General features: G+C 51.1%; 1 protein-coding gene across 4 annotated transcripts in view; it reads right to left on the bottom strand.

Moving 5' to 3' along the window:
- The window catches only part of MDGA1 (MAM domain containing glycosylphosphatidylinositol anchor 1), a 57,507-nt gene that overhangs the window by 23,358 nt on the left and 12,247 nt on the right, over positions 1–21,902 (bottom strand). For all 4 annotated transcript variants that reach the window (XM_019456999.2, XM_019457001.2, XM_053905067.1 and 1 more), the window contains exon 2: positions 3,010–3,149. In XM_019456999.2, coding sequence (XP_019312544.1) covers positions 3,010–3,149 — 140 coding nt within the window. The remainder of the gene's footprint in view (positions 1–3,009; positions 3,150–21,902) is intronic.

Genomic DNA, 21,902 nt, shown 5'->3' with positions numbered 1-21,902 from the left:
AGCACAATTCTCAGTCTTTACCTCCTCAAATGTCGTCTTCTCTCAGTTTTTTCTAGTCTGTCCTTCCAGAATGCCTACATTTATGTTGGAGCTTGTCATTCTATTCTCCATGCCTCCCAGCTTCCTTTCCACATTTCCATCTCTTTGTCTCCTCCAGACCACACTGTAGTTGATTTCCCTGGATCTATCATCCAATTCGCTAATTTTCTCTTTAGCTATCTCTATGCACAGAGGCCAAGTTTTTAAAAAGACTGTGTTATTTTTATCTCTAGGATTTCTATTTGTTTTTTTCCCCCATATCTAACTGATCGGGTTGTATAATCTCTTGTCTTGTGGATTATATTCCTTTCATTATCTCTTGAAACACTTTAATCATATTTATTTTAAAGATCCTTTCAGATTGTTCTGTTATCTCTGTTTCCTCAGATGTGGATTGCTCAATTTTTTTTTGTTGGGGAGGGGGGGTGGTCTATGGATTGGCTCTCCTGGCAGTGTATTTTCAAATGTGTTTGGAAACTTTACTCCACAGGCTTGCATTTCATGGGAGTTTTCTTCCACAGAAGTCCCACTTAGGCCCTCACAGGCCTGTCTGTGGTATAGCTTTTATGGTTCCCAATGCCCAAGACACATAGGTTCACAGGTTCCAACTAGTTTTTATACTAATTTCTCAGCTTAGGGTTTCCTCACCACTTGGATACTGCAAGACACAGACAGCCTAAGGGTTGTGCTCCTTCGTGGGTGACTCTGTTTATACCCATGCCCTGAAGCAGAATCTGATCCCTGCTGTGACTCTAGGATGTGGGACAGAGCTCTTCTGGTCCCCATTCACAGGTGATGCCCTTGTCCAGCTTCCTGCTTTAGATAGAGAGTCTAGGTCTAACTTCCAAGCATAGATGGACCTGTGGCCTCAACTCATATCCCCCATGTGTGTGTTAATACTACTATCCCTGAGGTGAGTACGCAGTCCAAGCCCCTCCAAGGAGTTCTTCACCTTCTGCTCACTGCCATTGCTATAGATCCTTCATTTTGGCCTTCAAGATTCCCTCTCTGTTGCTACTTGTTTGGAGTGGGGAATTCCATGCCCACTCAGCCCCCCATCCTGACCTCAAAGTGGGCCATGAGATGCTGCTTCCCTGTTCCCCTACTAGATTGGATGCTCCATGACAACAGGAACTATAACTGTATCTTTAGGACCCATCACAGTGCTGGGCACATAGCAGGTGCTCCATAAATATTTGTTGTAATGAACTGAGCAAACAAGGAGGTAGACGGCATTTCAGGAGAAGGGAGCAGAAGTGGCTAACGCAGGAATGAACAGGGTGTACTTGGGCAAGTGTGACTGAAGCACAGGGTGTGAGGAGGATGGCAGTGGAGGTCAGACAGGCAGAAAGGCAGGTGGGGCCAGCCTATGGGAGGTCTTCACTTCCACCCCTAGCAGCCTGAAATGGGTCTGGTAGGTAATAGGTAAACCATCGAAGGTGTCTGAGCTGGGGAGTGATAGGACAGAGCAGGTTTGAAGATGATGATTCTGGGAATGGGGTACAGAAGCAGAAGCATGGGGATCCAGTTAGTCTATTGCAGTGGTCCAAGGGATAGGACTGAAGGTCTGGCCTCCAGAGGTAATGAGGAATAGAAGCAGAAGACCCATGCAGGAGACATAAAAACAGAGGTCTCAGAGGCTGGCTAGATGTGGGGAATGAGAAGGCAGAGTCAAATATTAGCCCAAGGGCTTGAGCCTAGGTAGCAGGAGGAACAAGGAAATCATGGATGGAAGTAGAAAAAAGAGTGTGTGCACGCACAGCCACAGACACGAACGACTCAAAAACGCGATGCACAAGGGCACACACGCAGATGGCCAGTGCAGCCTTAGGGAGAGATGGCCCAGCTGCCTCCCTTGCATTAGGGAGGACCATCCCGATGTCACACCTGATACAAACACCAACCTGAAGGCTGGCAGCATTGTTGTCACTTCTAAACAAAACTTTGAGAAGAAGCGAGCAGTGATAATGGTTTTAGGTTGAGTCTTTAGGGGTCTCCTTGTCCATCTGCTGGTCTCAAGGCCAAACCCATCAAAGCCATCCCTCTTCCCAAGATTATCCCAAAAAACTATTTTGCATTTCACTGTCCTCCCTAGGATCCAATGAAAAATTTTCTGCTGCTCTTAAAATGCCACGGCAGCTCACCAGCAAATTCCATCATTCCTCCAGCCCGGCTCCTGCCTCTTGCCACCAGCTTTGGTGAGAACTGGCCAACGCTTCTGATGGAACCATATACATGGTCTGTGACAAAATTTACCTGGCTTCTGGTAAATTTACTCATCTTCTGCTGCTTTCTAATTGCTTTCAGGCTTTTACCATCAAGAATGTGGGGCTTGCCTACCTGAAGCCTCCTGAAGGAGAGAATGTATTATATGTTGTTGGTAACTCCTGGAGCCTCCAACCCAAAGATGGACACACTGGGAGGAGGTGCGCTAAAGCTACAGCAGACGCTGGTTCTGGATTCAAATTCTGCTTCCACCCTCAGAGGAGCTGTGTGATCTTGGGAGTTTACTCAACCTCCCTGAGCCTTCATTTCCTCAGCTGTGAAGTGGATGCCCTAATGTCTTCCTCACAGCATGGTCGTGAGGCTCCAACAAGAAAACACTGGAGGAAGTACCTAGCACAGTGTTGGCACGTGGTCTTCCCTCAAACGGAGGTTGGAGGTGCGTGTGAGGAAGCATCTGCACAACAGATACAATGGGAATGAAGTAGAATTCAACAACTGACATTGAATTATTCCCTCAGTCGTCGATGTTTTCAGGTGAATAAGCTCACAGACTCCAGCCCTTCCCTACCGCGTTCATTTTCCAGCTATTTCCTAGCCCCAGCCTTCTGTGTTGGGTTTACTGGCCAACATCCACCTCTTACCCCCAGCTCCTGCTGCCTCTTCTCTAGCTCTGGGCCCAGAGTGGGGTGCAGAGTGAGGAGGTAAGGGCAGGGGAGGCACGTGCGAGGCCAGGGTGGGGCTTACCTGGGGCCGAGGGTGCCCGGTGACAAGGCACTGCAGCACGAGGGTGTCCCCCTCCCGGATGGTGTAGACGCGCTCACTGATGTTGTCCTCCTTCACTACACACGCCTGGCCCGCGTGGACGATTTGAGCCTGGGCGGGAGCTGGTGGGAGAGGGGGCAGGTTTAGGTAAGAGGCACCAAGGCCAGCGGGGGTCTAAGGCTCCCTTCTCTGAGTGTGTTAGGGGGAGATGTCAGCCCAGAACTCCCCAGGCCATTCCTTAGAGGCCTGACCTATGGAGCTCTGGAAAGAATACTCCCAGGGTCCCAGGCTAGGCCCAGAAAGGTCAAGGACTCAGGAAAGGGGCAGTTCCTCCTCATCCCACCCTCCTTGCAAGAGTTCTGTGTTTTCAATGAGCTGATGAGTATGAGGGGCTCAGGAATCCATACAGATGGGTCATCTCTCCGTGAGCATCGCTGTCTTAGCAGCCTCTGTAGCAGAGACTGCTGGCGCTCCCCCAGGTCCCCATACCTGCCGGGTACATCCATCCCCCAGCTGCTAGGCACATACAGCTCACCTTCCCCTGGGAACTGTCCTTCACCAGTGGGAGCTGCCTGAGCCAGAAATGCCTGGGAGCTCTCCCCTTCCCCTAGTGCATATGCACATAGTCCAATGGCTGACAGATCCCTGTCTCCTGGTGGGATGACTATGGTGCCATTTGCACTGCAGAGCCCCCCTGGGAATAGGTTGAGGCTAAAACAACTGAACCACATTTCTGTCTGTCTGCCTCCCCATCCAGTTTCTCCTGAGAGCACTTTCCCAGCAAATCACTTGCCTGAACTATACCCCATCAACCATCCAGCCTTTACTTTTAGAGAGCTTAACTAACATATTTCCCAGCCCCACAAACTGCTCACTGCCCTCACCCAAAGGCCTGTTACTGTTCCCCCATTGCTCCTTGAGCAGGCCAACCTCCTCTTCTAGGGACAGAAGCTCTCTCCAAGGGCCTGGAAGCCTCCAAAAGACTGGCTCCTCCCTGGCCTTTCTCACGTGACCAGGGCTGGGGGACCAGGGCTAGGATGTGGCTGGGACACCCAAAGGGAAAATGACTGGATTGGGAAAGTACACAGTCCCTCCCTAAGTGTCTAGCCCCTAGCCCAGCAATGTTTGGGCTTGGAAAAGGAGGGCAAGACCCCCTGAGTTCCTACCTGTCTGCTCTCAGGTGAGGGTAGAGAAAATGGAGGTAGGAAGGCTAATCCGGGGCACAAGGGGGTGAAAACAGAGTCCTTGCCCTAAAGAGGTGTACAAAGATGCGATAAAGCCTGTGCATAAGATGTGTAACTTCCTCCAGGAATCATCCCATGATTCACCTGCACCCTCCCTCCTTCTGTATCCATCATTATCCCAGTACAACAACAAAGCATCAATCTGTGTGTCTGCCAGATTCAGGATTCTTGTCTTTCTGCCTACCCAACCATGAGTTTCACCTTGATGTTCCCAGTGAATGTTGAGTGAATGAATTTACAAGAACATCCCATGGCAATGTGTCTAAGCATTGTAAGAGAGGTAGAGAGGGCCCAGAAGGTCAGAGGAGAGAGAGAGAGCACTGTCTGCTAGAGAAAGCATCACAGAAGGCTCTATGGAAGAGATAGCCTTCTAACCAGGCCTCAGAGAACAAGGGACTTTGTGCAGGTTGACCGGGCAGAGTCCCATCTAATACGTATTACCTGGAGTAAACCCTTAGTGGTCTTTGGACCTTCAGTTTCTCATCTCTGAAACAGAGAGAATGCTGCCAGGCCTGAGAACTCACAGGGGTGGGTGTGACAGTAACACAGGCAAAATGACAAGTGCTTAGGAGACCCCTAATGTGTTCTAGAGCTGCCGCAAGTAGACCTCAACAGAACCTCTCCAACCAATACCACTGGGGCAGTCAGGAACTAATTACAGAGGTGGGTCCACAGAGGCTGCCCAGCTGTAGGTCAAGAAGCTGTGGGGCAGCAACAGGGAGCAACACAGGGCCATGTTTAACCAGGAGAGTCTCTGCAAACAGCAGCGGCTCCTGCGAACAGCGGCAGCTGCCAAGAACCCAGAGTCTGAGTGTCCAGACAACCTTCTGGACCACCGGGCTGCCACAGAAAAATGAACCTAGGCTAGTCGTCAGGGGATAAGCTACGCAACCTTGGGCAAGTCAGACCTCCTGGGCCTCAGTTTCCCCACCTATATAGCACGGGAGTGGGTTTAGATGACCTCTGAGATCCCTTTCAACTCACACTTTCTATGAATTTTGTAATCAGCGCATAGTCCATATAGAAGATGCACCCTAGAGTCTGGGGAAGGGGTCTGAAACTGTCACCCACACACCTCCCTGCAATGCAAATGCAGGCACATCACCACACCATGGAAGAGAGAGCCATCTGTGGCCAAGGTCCCCAGCAATCTCGTCAGGAAATGACCCACCAATGCAGGACGCGCATGCCAGTTGCTGATAAGACCAGAAGGTCGCGTGGATGTCTATAAGAAGCCTGGGGTGCCTCTCAACAAGGAAGACATTGATTTAACAGGCTCCAGTGGAAGATAAGCTGGAATCCTGGACACTCTGGCTCGCCAATAGCCAGGCAGTGTTGTCACAACAGAAGGTTTGGTGACTGATAAGGAATATTGAAAAGGAGCTGGAGAGCCATACTTTCTCAGGGTCTGGACAGCACAGGCCAGGAAAAAACGGGGCCTGGCCAGCAGACAGAAGGCCTCTGGCCACCTGACAAGTTTCCTCACTGCAGATGGGGCATCATGGATGATGACATCATGAAGATTACCCAACTCCCTTTGATGACATTGACTCTTAAGAACATCAAACTCTAAAATGATGGAACCACTTTGGAAGAGAATCTGGCAGTACTTACTCAAGCTGTTCAAGGGTACACCCCATGACACAGCAATCCCACTCCTGGGTCGTACCCAGTAGAAACGAGTGCTTATAACAACCAAACAATAGGGGCGCCTGGGTGGCTCAGTCAGTTGAGCGTCCAACTTCGGCTCGGGTCATGACCTTGCAGTTTGTGGGTTCGAGCCCCACGTCAGGCTCCGTGCTGACAGCTCGGAGTCTGGAGCCTGCTTCGGGTTCTGTGTCTCCCTCTCTCTCTGCCCCTCCCCTGCTCATGCTCTGTCAACAATAAATAAATATTAAAAATTTTTTTTAAAAATAACAGTCAAACAATAGGTCCAAGAATATTCATAGCAGCTTTCTTCATTATAGCTAAACACAAGAAACAGCCCATGTGTCCATCAAGACTAGCATGGATAAATTCTGGTATAATCAGACAATGGAATATTACACTAAAAAAAAAAAAAACTGATAGACACAACGTCATTGTTGAATCTCACATGCACAATTTGAGTGGAGGAACTCAGAGACGAAAGAGTAAAGAGTATGTGATTTCATATATCTGAAATTCAAAACTGGAAGAAACCCATCTTAAAGCAACAGAGATCTAAACAGTAGTTGCCCTTGGGTGGGGATAGGGATTATTAACCGGGACAGGCACAAAAGAAGTTTCTGGGGAGAAGATGAGATCCCATCTGGTGGGATGGAAATGTCTACATCTTAATCTGGGTGGTGGTTATATGAGTGGACAGACATGTAAAAATGTGTCAGGTTATTTGCTTAAGGTTTTACTGTACCTCAGTTACACTTCAGTTTTAAAAAACTGCCCACTGAGATCACCCAGTTCCTTCTGTTGACACTAACCATTACCCTACCCACTCCCTTCACTCTGACTCCTTGATGAGCTGCCTCCCATGGCTGACTTCTTCACAGTGCAGATTTTCCCTCTGGAGCAAGTGGTGCCCAGGCCCCCTTAGCCTTGATATTTCAATCTCCCCATCACCTCCCACTGAGCTTTGTTAACATGAATCAGCCTCTCTGACTCTGGTCACCTCTGGAGTGGCTACAACTGTGATTTGGACCCCGAACCAACAGGGTCCCCACCAACTCACGGGCCCCTAATGGGACTCTGTCCCACTTAACCTCCCGCTCCACACACCCCAGGAAGGCACTACCAGCAAGCAGTAGCATCTTCGGTTCCAAAGGCAACTAGGCCAGGGCCTGTGTCAAGAGGCACCATGACATCATAATCCCTGCATTCAGTCTGTCAAACAACAAATGCTCCGAGCGGGGGCTGCTGTGCTGGGTGCTGGAGAGACTGTCATGAAAAGCAAACAATGAAAGAGCATTGTTGGGGAGACAGAGATAGCACACAAGGGAACAGAAATGAACAGGGTGGTTTCAGAGTGTTGTAAGTGCTAAGACTACTCTAGAGCAGGGGATGCGTCACGGAACAGTGAGCAGAGGAGAGACATGGTTTAGAGAAATGGGAAAAGCAGACAATCTGGGACTAATTCCTCCTGGCTCTGCCATCCACTAGCTGAGTGACATTAAGCAAATTACTTAACCTCTCTGAACCTCAGCCTCTTCATTCATAAAATGGGAACAAAAATGCCTTCTTCCAGGGCCGGTGTGAGGGTTTAATACAAGACCTGTAAAACATCTGGCCCAACAAGACGTGCTCTCTCAATAAATGACAGTTCCTGGGGCGCCTGGATGGCTCAGTTGGTTGAGTTCCTGACTCTGGATTTTGGTTCAGGTCACGATGTCACAGTCGTGGGATCGAACCCCACATTGGGCTAATGCTGGGCATGAAGCCTACCTAAGATTCTCTCTCCCTTCCCTCTCTGCCCCTCCCCCACTCCCTCCCTCTTAAAAATAATAATAATAATAGGGGGTCCTGGGTGGCTCAGTCGGTTGAGCATCCCACGTCGGCTCAGGTCAGGATCTCACAGTTTGTGAGTTCGAGCCCGCGTCAGGCTCTGTGCTGACAGCTCAGAGCCTGGAGCCTGTTTCAGATTCTGTGTCTCCCTCTCTCTGTCCCTTCCCCGCTCATGCTCTCTCTGTGTCTCTCAAAAATGAATAAACGTCAAAAAAATTTTTTAATAATAAATAAATAAATAAATGACAGTTCCTGAGATGATTAAATAGGGACAAGAGATGGGGACAGGAGACCACCCTCTGTGGCTCCCTCTATATCCCAGCACGGAGACACTCAAAACAGACATAAAGCCGACAGGGATGTTTCACGAATATGTTAAAATTCATGTCGCGGGCTGTGCATGGCTTCAGAGGAGCTGGGAGCAAGGGGAGGGATGGGACCCCTCTGAGCATCCCTCTTAGCATCCAGCACGTCTAGCTCTTGGCAAGTTACTTTGTGACTTTAGCAAGTTACTTAAGCCTCAATTTTCTCATTTGTAAAATGGGGTTGTTGTGAGGAATACATCAGTAACTCACACAAAGTGTTTAAAACAGTGTCTGGCACACAGTAAACCATCCACACATGTTGGCATCATTATTCTAGAAATGATCCTGCACTCCTTTCAAGAATCCACCTCCCTGGGGGCCTGCAAGCCCTCTGCACAAGAGGACCCTGCCTTATCCGCCACAGATGGTGAGGAGTGATACATTCCTGCGGTCCACTGTGTGTATTTCCAAGCTCCTCACCTCGTTCAGAGAGGCAGAAAGAGCAAGTCCTATTTAGCCTCTTTCGGCAGAGAAGAAAACCCAGGCCCAGAGAAGAAAATGCCCTGTCCACGTCACTCACTGACACAGGACAGGAGCGGAGCTGGGACTTGAACCCAGGCCTTTCACCTGCTAGCTTGGCACTCCATTCACTGTCCCAGTCCTCCACGGACTCCCCTACCCCTGCCTTGTGTCACCAGGGAGCCTGTCACAGTACAGAACCACCAGCCCTGACTCTTCAGGGACGGGCCTCAGAGTTTGTATTTGTAACAAGCTTCTTGGAAATTCGGGAGGCTGGATTTGATCCCCTCTGCTTGACACCACATCGGTAGAAAATAGGGCGGGATTTTGGAAACAAGTATGTTTCCCTGCCTCTTGTCTATGAGACCTTTCCTATTTCACTCTCCTGAGCTCTAGCCACAAACCCCCATGGAAAAGGAGAATGGTGTCTCCCAAGCTGTGTGCCGTAAGGTGTTGATCGATAGTCCTCTGTGGAGTAAGTATGCTGATGCTGTGTCTTCTCTCCTTCCCAGAGTGTGTCGGCACCCAAGTGTGTATTATTAAAGGCTCTGAAAAGTCCTGCAGTAAACACACCTATGTAACTTGGTGTTAAGCCAGTGCCTTCCAAAGAAATTTGACCATGTAGTGCTTTCTTCACAGAGGATCTCTTAGTATCGTGACAGCTAGAAGCGTTGTGTAAAATGAGTGGAGAAATGTTGATCCAAAGCTCAGTATATAAAACTAATGGCTATGGAGACAAATAACATGGCCTTCCCCAGCCTGTGTCCGAGAACAGCCAAGCCAGCATGAGAGATGTTCCCCACCGGGCAACATCGTAAGGAGTTCAGCTGAGGCAGAAATAGTGAGTCCCTGGTAGAGTGCTTCTGGCCTATCTGCGTACTCCTTTCCCCTAAAAAAAAAAACACAGACCCCAAATTCCAGGTGAGGGGCGGGTAGGGACAGCTAGCACCCAGCAGGCCCAGGGAGGAAGCCACAAACTCTCAAGGACTCATGTTAAGACGAATTCCAACTTGCCCACTGGGCTTTGGAAGAGAATTGTCACCGGAACCTGGAAGGGAAATTTCATCAAGGACCTCATCCCTCATCAGAGAATTTCTTCCCCGGCACGAGCTAGGGTACAGAGGGTGCTATCAAATGCACAAGGATGAGACGGTAAGACGTAGAGCCATGTAAAGCAGGCAGATAGCAAAATGAATAGGAAAACCTTAATAAATTATTTTTTTTTAAGCAATCTCTAGCACCCAATGTGGGGCTCGAACTCGTGACCCCAAGATCTGGAGCTACACACTCTTCTGACTGAGCCAGCCACGTGCCCCTGGAAAACCTTAATTTAAAGCTCCATCAGCTTTCCTTCAGGTTTCCTAACCCACATTTAGAAAGGTTAATCATTAAAAAAAAAAAAAAGATTAATCATAGTCAGGTATGGGCTGCTGTCGTGCTTTCTGCCCCTGACTCTTTCAGGGAAAGTGTGCGTCTGCAGGAGGCCTGGGACACTTGCAGAGGAGGTGGGGACGAGAGAAAGGAAGCAGGCTGCAGACTTCCCAGCCTGGAGTTGGTTCTCTCCGCCCAGTTACCAGCGGACAGGGTGAATGCCATCATCCTAACAGCCTCCCACAGCACCACTGAGTGCTCTGGGCCAGGCAATACGGAATCAGGATCTGCGCTCTGATCAACACATCCTTATGGATATGAGGTGCTGAGCTTGATGCCAGGGAGAACTAGGGACGCGTACAGAGGCTCAGCAAGGTTAAGTACGTTGTTCAAGGATGCCCTGCCGATTTAGAGTCTGGTTCTCTCACTCTTATGCCAAGCCCCATGCATTTCCAGGTCCTAAGTGCCTGACACAGTGCTGAGGACTTAGGGCTCAGGGTGCAGGGCACAGTCTCCAAGTCGCTACCTGAGCCAGTCCCAGGCAGCATCCTTGGAAGCTATCCTTCCCTCGCCCTCCCAGCTCCTGGTATGCACATGTTTATTGATCCTTTTATACATGTAATGCAAATGGACACTTAATAATTTAGCAGAGTTAACAGTGCTGAAATATTAACAGGTTTTTCTCTTTTAATTAGCCGCTCAAAGAATGGTGGCCAGGGTCTTGGAGGAGGCTCTCGGGGCAGGGCACCTGGCCAGCTCGGCCTGGGCATCCTTCTGCACGGGACAATGCTCTGTACCTCTTCAGCAGACCATGGACCATCAAACATGGACCTCTTGGGAAAATTAGCCCTTCTGTGCTCTCCACAGCAGGGCTTTGCCCTGCCCTCCCCTTAGCCCTGGCTGTCTGTGGAGCAAGCTAATACCTGTCCTCTGTTCCCCATCCAGAATGAACCAGGTGACCTCTCAGGAGCACTCCAAGTCTAAGGGAGGCTCCAGTTCTACGCTGGGAAAACCAGTCTGAAACAGTCTCTCCCATCCCGTCCCATCTCTTCTGGCCTCACCTTAATGCTGGTCATCTTGAGGGGAAGCACCATCACACTCCGGTCATTCTCTCGGGCCATTAGACCTCAGTGCAAGCTGATTCCCTCACCACCCTCCCTCTCGTTCCTTGCCTCCCAACGCTTCAAAGACACACACATTGCCTGTTTATTTGCCATCGATTCATTGATTTGTTCTACGGTATTTCCTGAGCACCTATTGTGTGAAATGTCCTGCCCCGGCATCGGACAGAATCAGAGCCGAATCAGGCAGAGCCATCCTCAGTGAGGAACTTCTGTCTTCGCTCTGCGGCAGACCACAGTAGAGTCTGCTCCCCACCGCAAGCTCTTTTTTTGCTCATCAGAACCAAACCCATATGCAGCCGACCTCCTCTCTGACCACAAAAATCTCTGCCCGACCCGAGCGTATCTGTCTCTGACCTCCAAGTACAAGGTGCTGTCACTGAATACGAGAGCAGCCATCGCAGGAAGGATCAGCACACAGGCTGCCGCCCTATCACCACGGCTGAGCATGAAAAGTCTGCTTCCGTGGTCAGAGGCAGGGCTTGACACTATTTGCAGGGCCTGGTTCCATCTTCAGGAGCCGATACTGGGGGTGGGGTCTCGTGCCATTGGCACAGCCTGGTGCCCTTGACACACTTCCTCTGCTGGAAGTGGTGGCCAGTCCACCTGTGCCCCGGGGCCCAGAGAACGTTCAGCACCCTTGCACCTATATCCTGGCCTCATGAGAAGGCACATAGTTGTCGAGAGGGCCAGGTTATCCTCCTGGACTCTTCATTGTGCATCAACAGAAGTGTGATAGGCACACCACTTAGGGAACTCTGGGATGTCGGGACAGGCCATGGGGAAAGCCCTCTAAACTGGGATTCTGAGGTCCCTGAGGGTAGCTATAAGGGATGTTCTCCCTGGGTCACAGGAGACCAGGATCAAAACTCTCAACAGTGAGGGGACCTAGGGCAGCTCTAAGCAGTGAAGGTAGGATGCTCAGGGGAGAGAGGAGGAAGGCACATGCCCTAAATCTGGCTCTGCTTGACCTGAGGCTGTAAATGTAAGCCTGGGGGACTGCCCGGATGGTGTGGTATGAGGGGCCAAAGGCAGGACTCCATCTCTCATCTAATTACTATAAGAAACAGAAGCCTCAATTTCTTCGATCTGCAAATGGAGAAAATACATCTCAGGCACTAGGGGAGATAACTTCTGGGTTGCAAGAATTAAATGAGAAAACGTACACTGGGTCCATAACACAATGACTAGTATCTAGTAGGTACTAACAAATGTTAGTCCCTTTTCCATTTGATAATATAGCCCGAGACTCTTCGGGAACCTGCTCAAAGGGCCTGCGAAAAGAAAATGTAAAACTGGATGAAGAGGTCTACTTTAGGGAGAATGCCAAGAGCCCTGATCTCAAGAGATAAGAACAGCAAGGTGGGCTAACGGAGGTAATCATGGGAAGGAAAGATCTCCCCAAGAGAACATACAGGACGACGGTGGGAGAGAGAGTCTGCTACCCATCAGGGCAGAGAATGGCTTCTAGAACCCAGGACCTCAGCTGCCGGGCCCAGGGATGTGTGGCCCAGGGACACGGGGTCACTCGTGTTAATTCTCCTGCTTGAGTCCCAGCTACCCAGCCCTGCCAAGCTCTGCCAGTCCTGGGGACCCCATCACTGTCGCTCACTTGGCTCCCCACCTTGGCAGGAGACTGGACACTAGATATGACCAAGCCCCCACACCTATTGACCCAAACCCATGGAAGGATCCAAACCTACTGGAGTAGACACAGCCCTGGGCATGGGGTTCTTGTCCAGGCCATTGCAGTAGTTGCTGTGTGGCCTGGGGCAAATCATTAACCCTCTAGTCTAGAGCCTCAGTTTCCTGACTATAAAATGGGCATAAGCGCGCTCTCTATTGTGAGTGTGAAATACGGTAAGAATGCCATCCGCCAAGCACAGTGCATGCTGCCTAGTAGATACTCAAGAATTATAGCTAGAAGGGAGCAAAATAAAACCAAACTCACAGCTCTGGTGTGTCTGCCATGAGAAGCCCCTGGTCTGAGAGTTACAGCTTCCAATGTAGAGCCCAACAGCCCCCTGAGTGACCCTGTCCCTAGGTGCACCGAGGCTCCAGTGCACCTGTGTTAGGTACAACACTGGGCCTGGGGCACATCTTGGGTGGGACCAGAGACATGCTGCCAGGTCTAGACCCCCAACCCAGAACACAGAGCTTGGACCAGTCCTAGGCCAGGCAATGGAAAGAGTTATGGCTTTGCTGAAGGACCCCCAAAGCCACACCTGACCCCCAAATGCAGAGGCCTCCTCTAAGCCCCACGGAGCTGAGATCCAACCTGGCAGCGCAGGGCACTGGTTGGGGCCTGGCCCACGCTGGCTGTGGGAGCCGATGGGAGACAACAGGGCTAGGGCACTGAATTTGGGCTGAAATGGGTACCTGCGGATCCTGGGCCCACAGAAGGAATGGGATGGGGACAGGTGGGTGGGAATCCTATATAACAAACCCGCAAGAACTGTTTGGAGGTTTTGCTGCGGCACTTAACTTGACTAAACTCCCTTTCTGCCATACAAAACAGAAGCCAGTAATATTACACTCACAGCGCCTTATTAACTGAGGTGACATTATCAGCAAGCTCCATGTAAACTATGAAGTTCTGCACAGATCAGGTCTTGTTGGGTGCTCAAAGACCCAAACGTGGCTTCAGGAAGTGAAAATTGGAAGTTAAGAAACAAGCCATAATGCACCTATTAAGCCAGTGAAAATAAATTAGGAGGATCAAATCCTTTGCGGCTGGGCTGTGTGCAAAGCTGGCTCAAACTCTTTGTCGCACGACCCGGCGGTGCAAAATGAGAACCATAAAACTGTTCCTATCCTATGACCTATTAGGCAATCTCACTTTGGGGAACAGGCCCCAAGGACATAATTTAAAAGGAAAAAGTCATTCACATAAGGATATTCACGGCAGAGCTATTTAGAAGAAGGGGAAATTGGCACCTGCCCAAACACTCTGCCACAGAGAGATGGTCACCAGGCTCCAGAGTATCGATGCAGGGGGTGCCCTGTAGCTATTAAAGTGACAGGTCCGAGGTCTCAGTCAATACCAGGAGACGTGTGTAGGAGATAAAGTCGGCCGACAAAGCAGAACAGACGACTGTTTACCGCTATGTAAAAATGTATTGACAGGTATGGGAAGGGAATTTAGAATGAATGGTTAATGTTTGATGGTCATTGGGTTCCTTTTTTTTCCCCTATGAAGTTGTTTAAGTGGGTAATAATAACAATAACAACCCTGAAAGCAAAATCAATCCTGTGGCTTAAGAGCAGGTGGGGCCTTAGACCCCAGGATGGGAAAGCAGGGGAGGGAAGGACAGTGTTTCTGGAGAGCCTACCACCGCCAGACAGCAGTCTAACCACCCCATCCCCACCCCCACTCCGCCCCAGGCCGCTGTGGGTTTCCAGGCATCATCCCACCCAGCCGTGGGGTGGACTTATAGGTGCCACAACCTGACTGCTTCAAATGTCTCACGGCCCCTCCAGGCTGGCCTTCACCCCAGCTCAGAGGGGGCAGGAAGATTAGCTCTGAGGTTTAAAAATCAGGGAGCAGAGATGTAAGGGCCTGATTCACTTTACGCCTCTCTCCACATCCAGTGACCTCAGGAGGACAGCACTTACTTCCCCGCCCAGGACTCCAAGGCGGAAGAGCCATTCCTCATCCCCACCCCCATTAGTGAAAACACTCTGTCCCTTGCTGTCAGCGAGAAACAGTCCTCCCTGACTTCTCTCCTTCTCCTACACCCCACACCCAATCCATCAGCAAGCCCTCTCAGCTTGACCTTCAAAACTGATTCCCAACTCGAAGGGGCGGCTGGGTGGCTCAGTCCGTTAAGCATCTGACTCTTGGTTTCGGCTCAGGTCATGATCTCATGGTTTCATGAGTTCAAGCCCCGTGTCAGTCTCTGCACTGTTGGTCCATGAGTTCTAGCCCTGCCTTGGAGCCTCCTTGGGATTCTCTCTCTCTCTCTCTCTCTCTCTCTCTCCCTCCCTCCCTCCCTCCCTCTCTCTGCCTCTCTCCCACTCACACGGTCTCTCTCTCAAAATGAATTTGAAAACAAAAAACTGATCCTAACTCTGACCCCTAAGATACCACTCTAGTTTAGCCATCACCATCTCCTGCCCCAATTACCATAGCAGCCTCCTGATAGGTCTGCTCTCCTTCTTCCCTTGCCAGGTTCAGTCTGTTCTCTGCAAGAAGCCAGAGGGATCCCTTTACAACACTAAGGTCCCATCCTTCCTCTGCTTCCTCTCCTCTTCCCTACCATGACTTCCATCTCATGTGGAGTCAAAGCCAATGCCTTTTCAACAGGCTACCATGCCACCTTGTCATCTGCTCCCTTGGGTTCTACTATACTCCACGTTGTGGCCACACTGCTCTCTCTGCTGTTCTTCAAAGCAGGCTGAGCCCACTCCTACCTCAGGGCCTTTGCACTTGCAGCTCCTGCCGCCAGACTGCTCTTCCCCAGATTTCCAGAACTCGCTCTCCCTTACCTCCTACAGCTCTTTCAAGAGAGAGAAGCCTTCCCTGACCACTCCATTTAAAACAGCATGCCTGCCCCCACTTTTACCATTTTCAATCCCTTCCCTGCTGTGTTCTTCATAACACTCATCTACACCTTGCATATTAAACAGTCACTCATTTATTCTCTTTCTGTGTCCCTTTCAAAAGGCAAACACCCCTGGGAGGGAAAGCATGTGAAATCCCTGAAAAGGATGAACAATCTTCTTTTCCTTTTTTCCAAGAGTCAATTCAGGAAGCATAAAGTTTGGGAACATATTTTCTTTAGCACTGAGTACATTTATAAATCAAGAAATGCAATACCTGCCCCCCTGTTAAGTATTTTCATTATTGTTTTTTTCTCCATCACTGAAGGGTTTCACTCCTTTTTTTGGCTAAAATTTTAGAAACCACGTAAGTGGCTTGCACCGTAGGATCTGATTATAATGCTGAGCCTCTGAACAACTTGTAAATGATTTGGAACCCAGTAGGTCGGGGGAGAAAAGTGAAGAACTTGGGGATGGGGGAGGCCAATTGGACCAGAGTTCAATCACAGCCAGAGACGGAAAAGTCATTGCTGTTAGGAAGTGCCCAGGGGCTGAGGAGGGGGGGGGGGGGGGCTGCCTCTTAGGAGGAAACTGAGGTCTGGAATAGGCAGTGGTGCAGTAAAGGGCTGGGTGCAAAACACACCTGTCTCCCCACCTACAAAGTGGCTGAAAGGGAACGTTGTTGCCATAAACTTCCAAGAGGAAGATGGGAGGAGGGCTGGAATTCTGCCACCCCTTCTCCTGGAACAGGGTCTCGGTCTTGCTCCCTCTTTCTCCGGATAATGCGTCACATGCCCGTACACAGAGCCTCACATGCCACTTCCCTGGTGGCAGCCTCTGTGACTCACTAGCTTCCTGAGCCAGGCCCAGGCACTGGAAGCACCCACTTAGCAGGGCCTCCCCTGGACAGTCGCCGTCACTTACTTCCCACGCGCCGGACACTGGCAAAGAATGGCTTTCGAGGGGCGCTTGGGTGGTACAGTCGGTTAAGGGTCAGGCTCTTGATCTCGGCTCAGGTCATGAGTTCAAGCCCCGCATCGGGCTCTGCGCTGATGGCACGAAGCCTGCTTGGGGTTGTGTCTCCCCTTCTCTCTGTCCCTCCCCTGCTCGTGCTCGTCCTCTCAAAAATAAATAAACACATTAAAAAAAAAAAAAAAAAAAGAATGGCTTCCCATGCATTCCCACTCCCTCTTCACCACTGCCCCCTCAGGAAGGTGCTATTATAATGCCATCTTGTACATGAGGCACAGAGCACAACCTGCCCGGGATCGCACAGCCAGGGAGCGGCTGAGGCAGAACCTGAACCCAGATCTGTTTCAGAAGCCTCTGCTCCTTGAGGCCGCATGCTCCCACCTGAGAGAGATGATTATTCATCAGCTTTGGTATATTTAGTTGCTGGCTTCTGAAATTAGACCTTGGTGGTGTCATGGAGCCTGGCAAATCATGTGCAACAGCTGACCTCAGAGCTGCGAGTCGCTGACACCTGGGTGTGAAGAACGTCTCTGGTTATTCCCCTCCCTGCGGGCACTGACCCAAGAAGGAAGGAAAGCAGTGGAGGGGGGTGGCTGTAGGACCACTTGGCTGACCCTTCCCAGAATCCTTGTCTCCTGTTGCCATGGTGCCACCTCTGCAGAGGCCGGGGTCCTGGCGGTGAGGGTGAGGTGGGGCCAAAGGAAAGCTACCTGAAAGAAAAGGAGCTCGCCTGTTCATGGGGTCCCTCTGGAAAAGGGGGCTGCAGAGGCGTCAGTACTGAGACTCTGTCACCAGGGCCACCCTCAGGTGGAAGGGAGAAGTGATTCTCAGGAGGAAGTGAGAGAGACTGAGCAGAGATGGGGGGCGGGGTGACAGAAGTATGTGGGAGAGGGGGAAACTGAGGCACACGAGGTGGCCTGGCACCTGCAAGGACTGGTTACTCAATAGCACTAGCCCAGTGCCCAGCAAACTGTAGGTACTTAATGAATGTCAGTCAGAGCTGTCATTATCGTAAGTGCTCAAAAGAGTCTTCCTGGGCAGGACAGCAGTGAGCCCCAGTTCGCTCAGACCAGGTTCGAAGCCTGAGCACTGCGCCAGGAAGATGCACTTGGGACTCCCGTGGAGAGGGGCTCTCCACCCTGCACAGCAGCTTTTCCAAAGTCTCAGCTCCCCTCAGAGCCTGAGCGGCTCTGTTCCCGCAAGGCTGGCTGGGGAGGGCTTCAGGAGAATAGACCCTCCTGCCACTCAGCCCAGCTGGGGCCACTGTCCATGGGCCCGGCCCAGCCCCCATCCTGGCACGGGCGCAGCGGGTGAGCGCACGCCTGGCACAGGCCCCAGTGCCCGGGAGAGAGGCTCCGAGCAGGCGGCTTTGTATTTTGTGAAAACCAAATCCACAACTGAGCTCTCCAGCCAAGCAGGGCCTGCTGGGAAGGCTGGCGGGCCTCTCTTCCCGTCCCCCTGCTGGGGCCCACCCTCCCCTCCTCAGCCCCCACCCCAGGAACCATGGGGAGCACCAGCTGCCACCCCGGCTGGCATGGGGGGCTGAGGGGGATGGGCCCGGGCCCAGCACTGGTGAGCCAGGGTTCACCCCTCCCACCCTGACCCCCTTCCTGCCTAGAATAAATTGGAATACAAATCAGAAGGAAACGCTTTCCTCTGTTTGAACAAATTGCTATGGATTCCTCCCTGTCTCAGGTCAGGGCTCGCAATGGGGGATATTTTCACTCGCCGACTGCTAATAGACTCAGGAGAAGCTGCTGGATCGATGGAGGCCGGGGAAAATTAGCCAGGAGCTCCAGGCCAGCCTCGGCCTGCCCCTGGCCCCCACTTCAGGTCTCCTAGAAGCGGGGTGGGGGGAGGTGAGCCATAACCCAGGCTGGATATAAGCATTGAGCTGGCGGCCCAGAGTGCTGGATGCCCGCTCCTGCCCCCTGCCTGGGAGCCAAGGGCTGCCTGGAGAGGCAGTGGGATAAAGGTAGACCCAGAGAAGGCCCCCGAAAGAGGTCAGCAGTCTCCCCACATGTACACATCTGGTCCCCTGTACACAGGCTCTTGTACATCATCATCACTTTCAGCACATGTATGCCCTGGTGTATTTACGGGTACACAAAAAATACATGTAAAGTGCACATGCACAGGGTAGAGAGAACGGGGTGGGGGGGTGTGTGTATTTTAGCTCCTATCAAGGTACCCAGTGGGAGCAGTTTATCTCATGCCAATGGTCCTACACACACACACACACACACACACACACACACACACACACACACTGATTACCAGCACACAGAACTACCTCCCCTTTTGCCTCTCAGCCTGGCTCTCTAGAGCCACTCCTTATACCTGCCCCAGCTCCAACAGAATGAGGGGGAGCAGACTGGGAGGCATGCATCCCACCCCTGCCCTGGACAGCCTCACAGCCTCTGCTCCTTCAGCTCCAGAAAAAGGGAGTGAGGCAGCCAGGGATGTTGATGCTTCAGGCACATCAGGGCATCCTTCAGGACTGAACCCTCCCAGCATTGCCCGAGGTCACTGTGGCAGTGGGCAGTGCCAGGGGCCATGGCTGTATGGGAGAGCTAGAGGAGGCAGGAGGGGAGAGCTCACTGTATGTCCCAGAAGGAGGTGGGATGTCTTGATCACTGGAAAGCCACTCATATCTCCTGCTGGCTGCCCTAGCCCATGTAAAGCCACACAGGCACAGGCACAATGCATGCACGCGTGCGTGCACACACACACACACACACACACACACACACACTCCCTTCAGTACATCAGAGCCCAAGTCTGGCTTGGAAGGGATGCAGGAGAGAATGCTGTGTTCACTGGCAGGCAAAACCCATGCCACTAGCTTGGTGTGACTCTTGCCTCTGGCCACTGGTTTCTGCCTCTAAAAACTGAGCAGTTAGGGAAAGGTGACCTCTTAGCCCATTATCTTTGACCTTCCATGATTCCAGGCTGGGCTCCCTATTTGCTCTGTGGCATGAAGGCTTCTCTTGCTCCTTCTCGGCCTCAGGTTTCTCTCCCGAACAAATGATCAGATTTGCCCTAAGATCCCTCCTGGCTCTGACTCTACAAGCCTGTGATTCTAGATCTTCTCTTTGTCTTGCTCTCTGCTGTATCCTCAGTGCTGAGAACAGTGTCTGACACATAGGAGGTGCTCAATAAAATATCTGACTAATTAGTTAATCTCAGGTGGGTAGTGAAGAGACACAAAAATTCACAACAGGATGGAGGTGCTCTGATCTGGACCCATTAGGCCCAGGGATGTTCAGGGGTACAGGCTAGTCTGCCCACGGGAGGAGGTTTGGTTCCTGGAGAAGGAGGTGGACAGAAAGCAATCTACTTTTTCACCCACACAGAATTCTGCCTGCGGAGAGCTAGTCTCAGAGATTGTCCCCACCTCTTTCTTAGTTTTGAATTCAGCAGGTGGGTAGCTAAAGATCATGCCTCTCGTGGCAATGCCCAAAAGACCTGTAGACTCTGAGTTTGTCCTCAGTGATCCCCCAACCCTGCCCTCCCCAAGTGTAAGGCCCCTTTCAATCCATCAGGGAGAGCCTGGACTCTATCAGGAAGGTCTTGGGGAAATCGATGTGCTGGGGTTCTGGTCACAAAATCCTAGGAAGTAAATGAGCAGCTCACAGGTCTGATGGCCGCAAGGGAGAGTTTTTATCCCAGAGTCAGGGCTTATACATGCATCTAGAAGGCAAGACCTAAGAACAAAGAGCTCAGCAAAACAGGCTGGATCTGAAAAAGCAAGACCGATGGCTTAGGCAGGATGTCGTACAGCTGTTGGTGCCTCCCCTCTCTGCACCACATCCTCTCCCCTGACCACCTCATTGCACACTGGCCAGAACCTGCTTCTCTCTGCCTGAGGCCATCTCTGGCCACTAGAGCTTACATTCCATGCCTACTGGGCTAGAAGTACCAGGAAATTAATACCCCCAGGAGCAGCCTTCAACCAACACAGATAGGAGTTGGTGTATACATGCCCCAGCTCCTTCACCATGGTGGGAGAGTGTTTTACATGGTGTCCCAGAGGTCCCCAATGGGACACAGTAGTGACTGGCTTGACGGTGCACCTTTTTTTGGTTCCCTGTCTTACATCTCCATTTCCCTACCAGAGTTTTCCAAGCTCACCTGCCAAATAAACTACCTCACTTGGCTCCTTATCTCGGCATCTGCTTCTGGGGAGCCCAAACTAAGACAGGGAGCCCAAGCCAATCCTGATCACCATGGTGTCCACTATTAAATCTCTCACATGGCCACAACCCAGGACCCTCATACTGCTTAACAATCACACCCACCAACATCACATAACCTACCATGCTTCCCTACCTCCACCCATGACTTCCTTGGAAACTTCCTTGCATGAATACCAACACTTCAAGATCCAACTCATCTGATCAACCAACCTGGGCCACTGGAGGAAGGCTTGAGGGCTGCCAGGTACTCCCAGAACAACCTTCTGGTAACACAGACCATGCTTCTGCTGGCTAACTTGTCAATAACTCTAAGGTGAGACTTAGGCAGTGTGACAGAGATGTTGGGCCTGGTGGGGACTGGCAGCAGTTCACATTGCCAAGCCAACTGCTTCCTCTACCCACAAGGGGGGCCTCCCTGACTTTTCCATTAAGGACTTCTAACATCTAAGCAGGAGCCCTGGACCCAGAATGAGCCCCAGATCCTACAGTCCAGATGTAATGAGGCCTGGGAATGAGACATAGCATTCACAGGGGTGATGGGAGAATTATAAAGGTGTGGACATAAAAAAGTTTGTAAATACCATGTAGACAGGTCCTGGCTTCTCTTTGAACCTACGAGGTGATACTGGAGAATGAGAAAGATGCAGCTGTAGAGTCCCTTGGCTTTTAACTTCAGCTTTGACACCTCATTGCTGTGTGACCTTGGCAAGCCACTTACCTTCACTGGTCTGTTTCTTCTTGCACTGAATCTCGAAAATCTGCTTCTGGGTCACTACTTAAGGCAACTGCCTGGCAGATGAGCTCACTCCTTGCCACACCTTGAGACCCCATCTCATGGCCTTCCCTCTGTCTACTCTGTGGCCTTATTCCAGAAAGGAGAGTAAAGCCAGGCCTTGCCACCTCCAGCTTGCCTTGTGGGCTTATATACTTTACTGGAAGTTAAAGTGACCTCCCCCAAGGTCCCTCTGCATTTTACTGAAATGCCAGAACCAAACACAGGTAGATGGGGCCACCAGAATCCAGCTCCCTACCTCTACCCTCCTGATGTCCCTCTCAGACATGGGAAAAGGTGCCTTCATGAAGAGTTCCTTAAGAATCACATAGGGAAAGTCTCAGGGCCAAAGA

The sequence above is a fragment of the Panthera pardus genome, unplaced genomic scaffold (genome assembly GCF_024362965.1).
Source record: "Panthera pardus isolate Hobbes unplaced genomic scaffold, ASM2436296v1 HiC_scaffold_17, whole genome shotgun sequence".
Lineage (NCBI taxonomy): Eukaryota > Metazoa > Chordata > Mammalia > Carnivora > Felidae > Panthera > Panthera pardus.
This window is presented reverse-complemented; position numbering and strand designations above follow the sequence as displayed.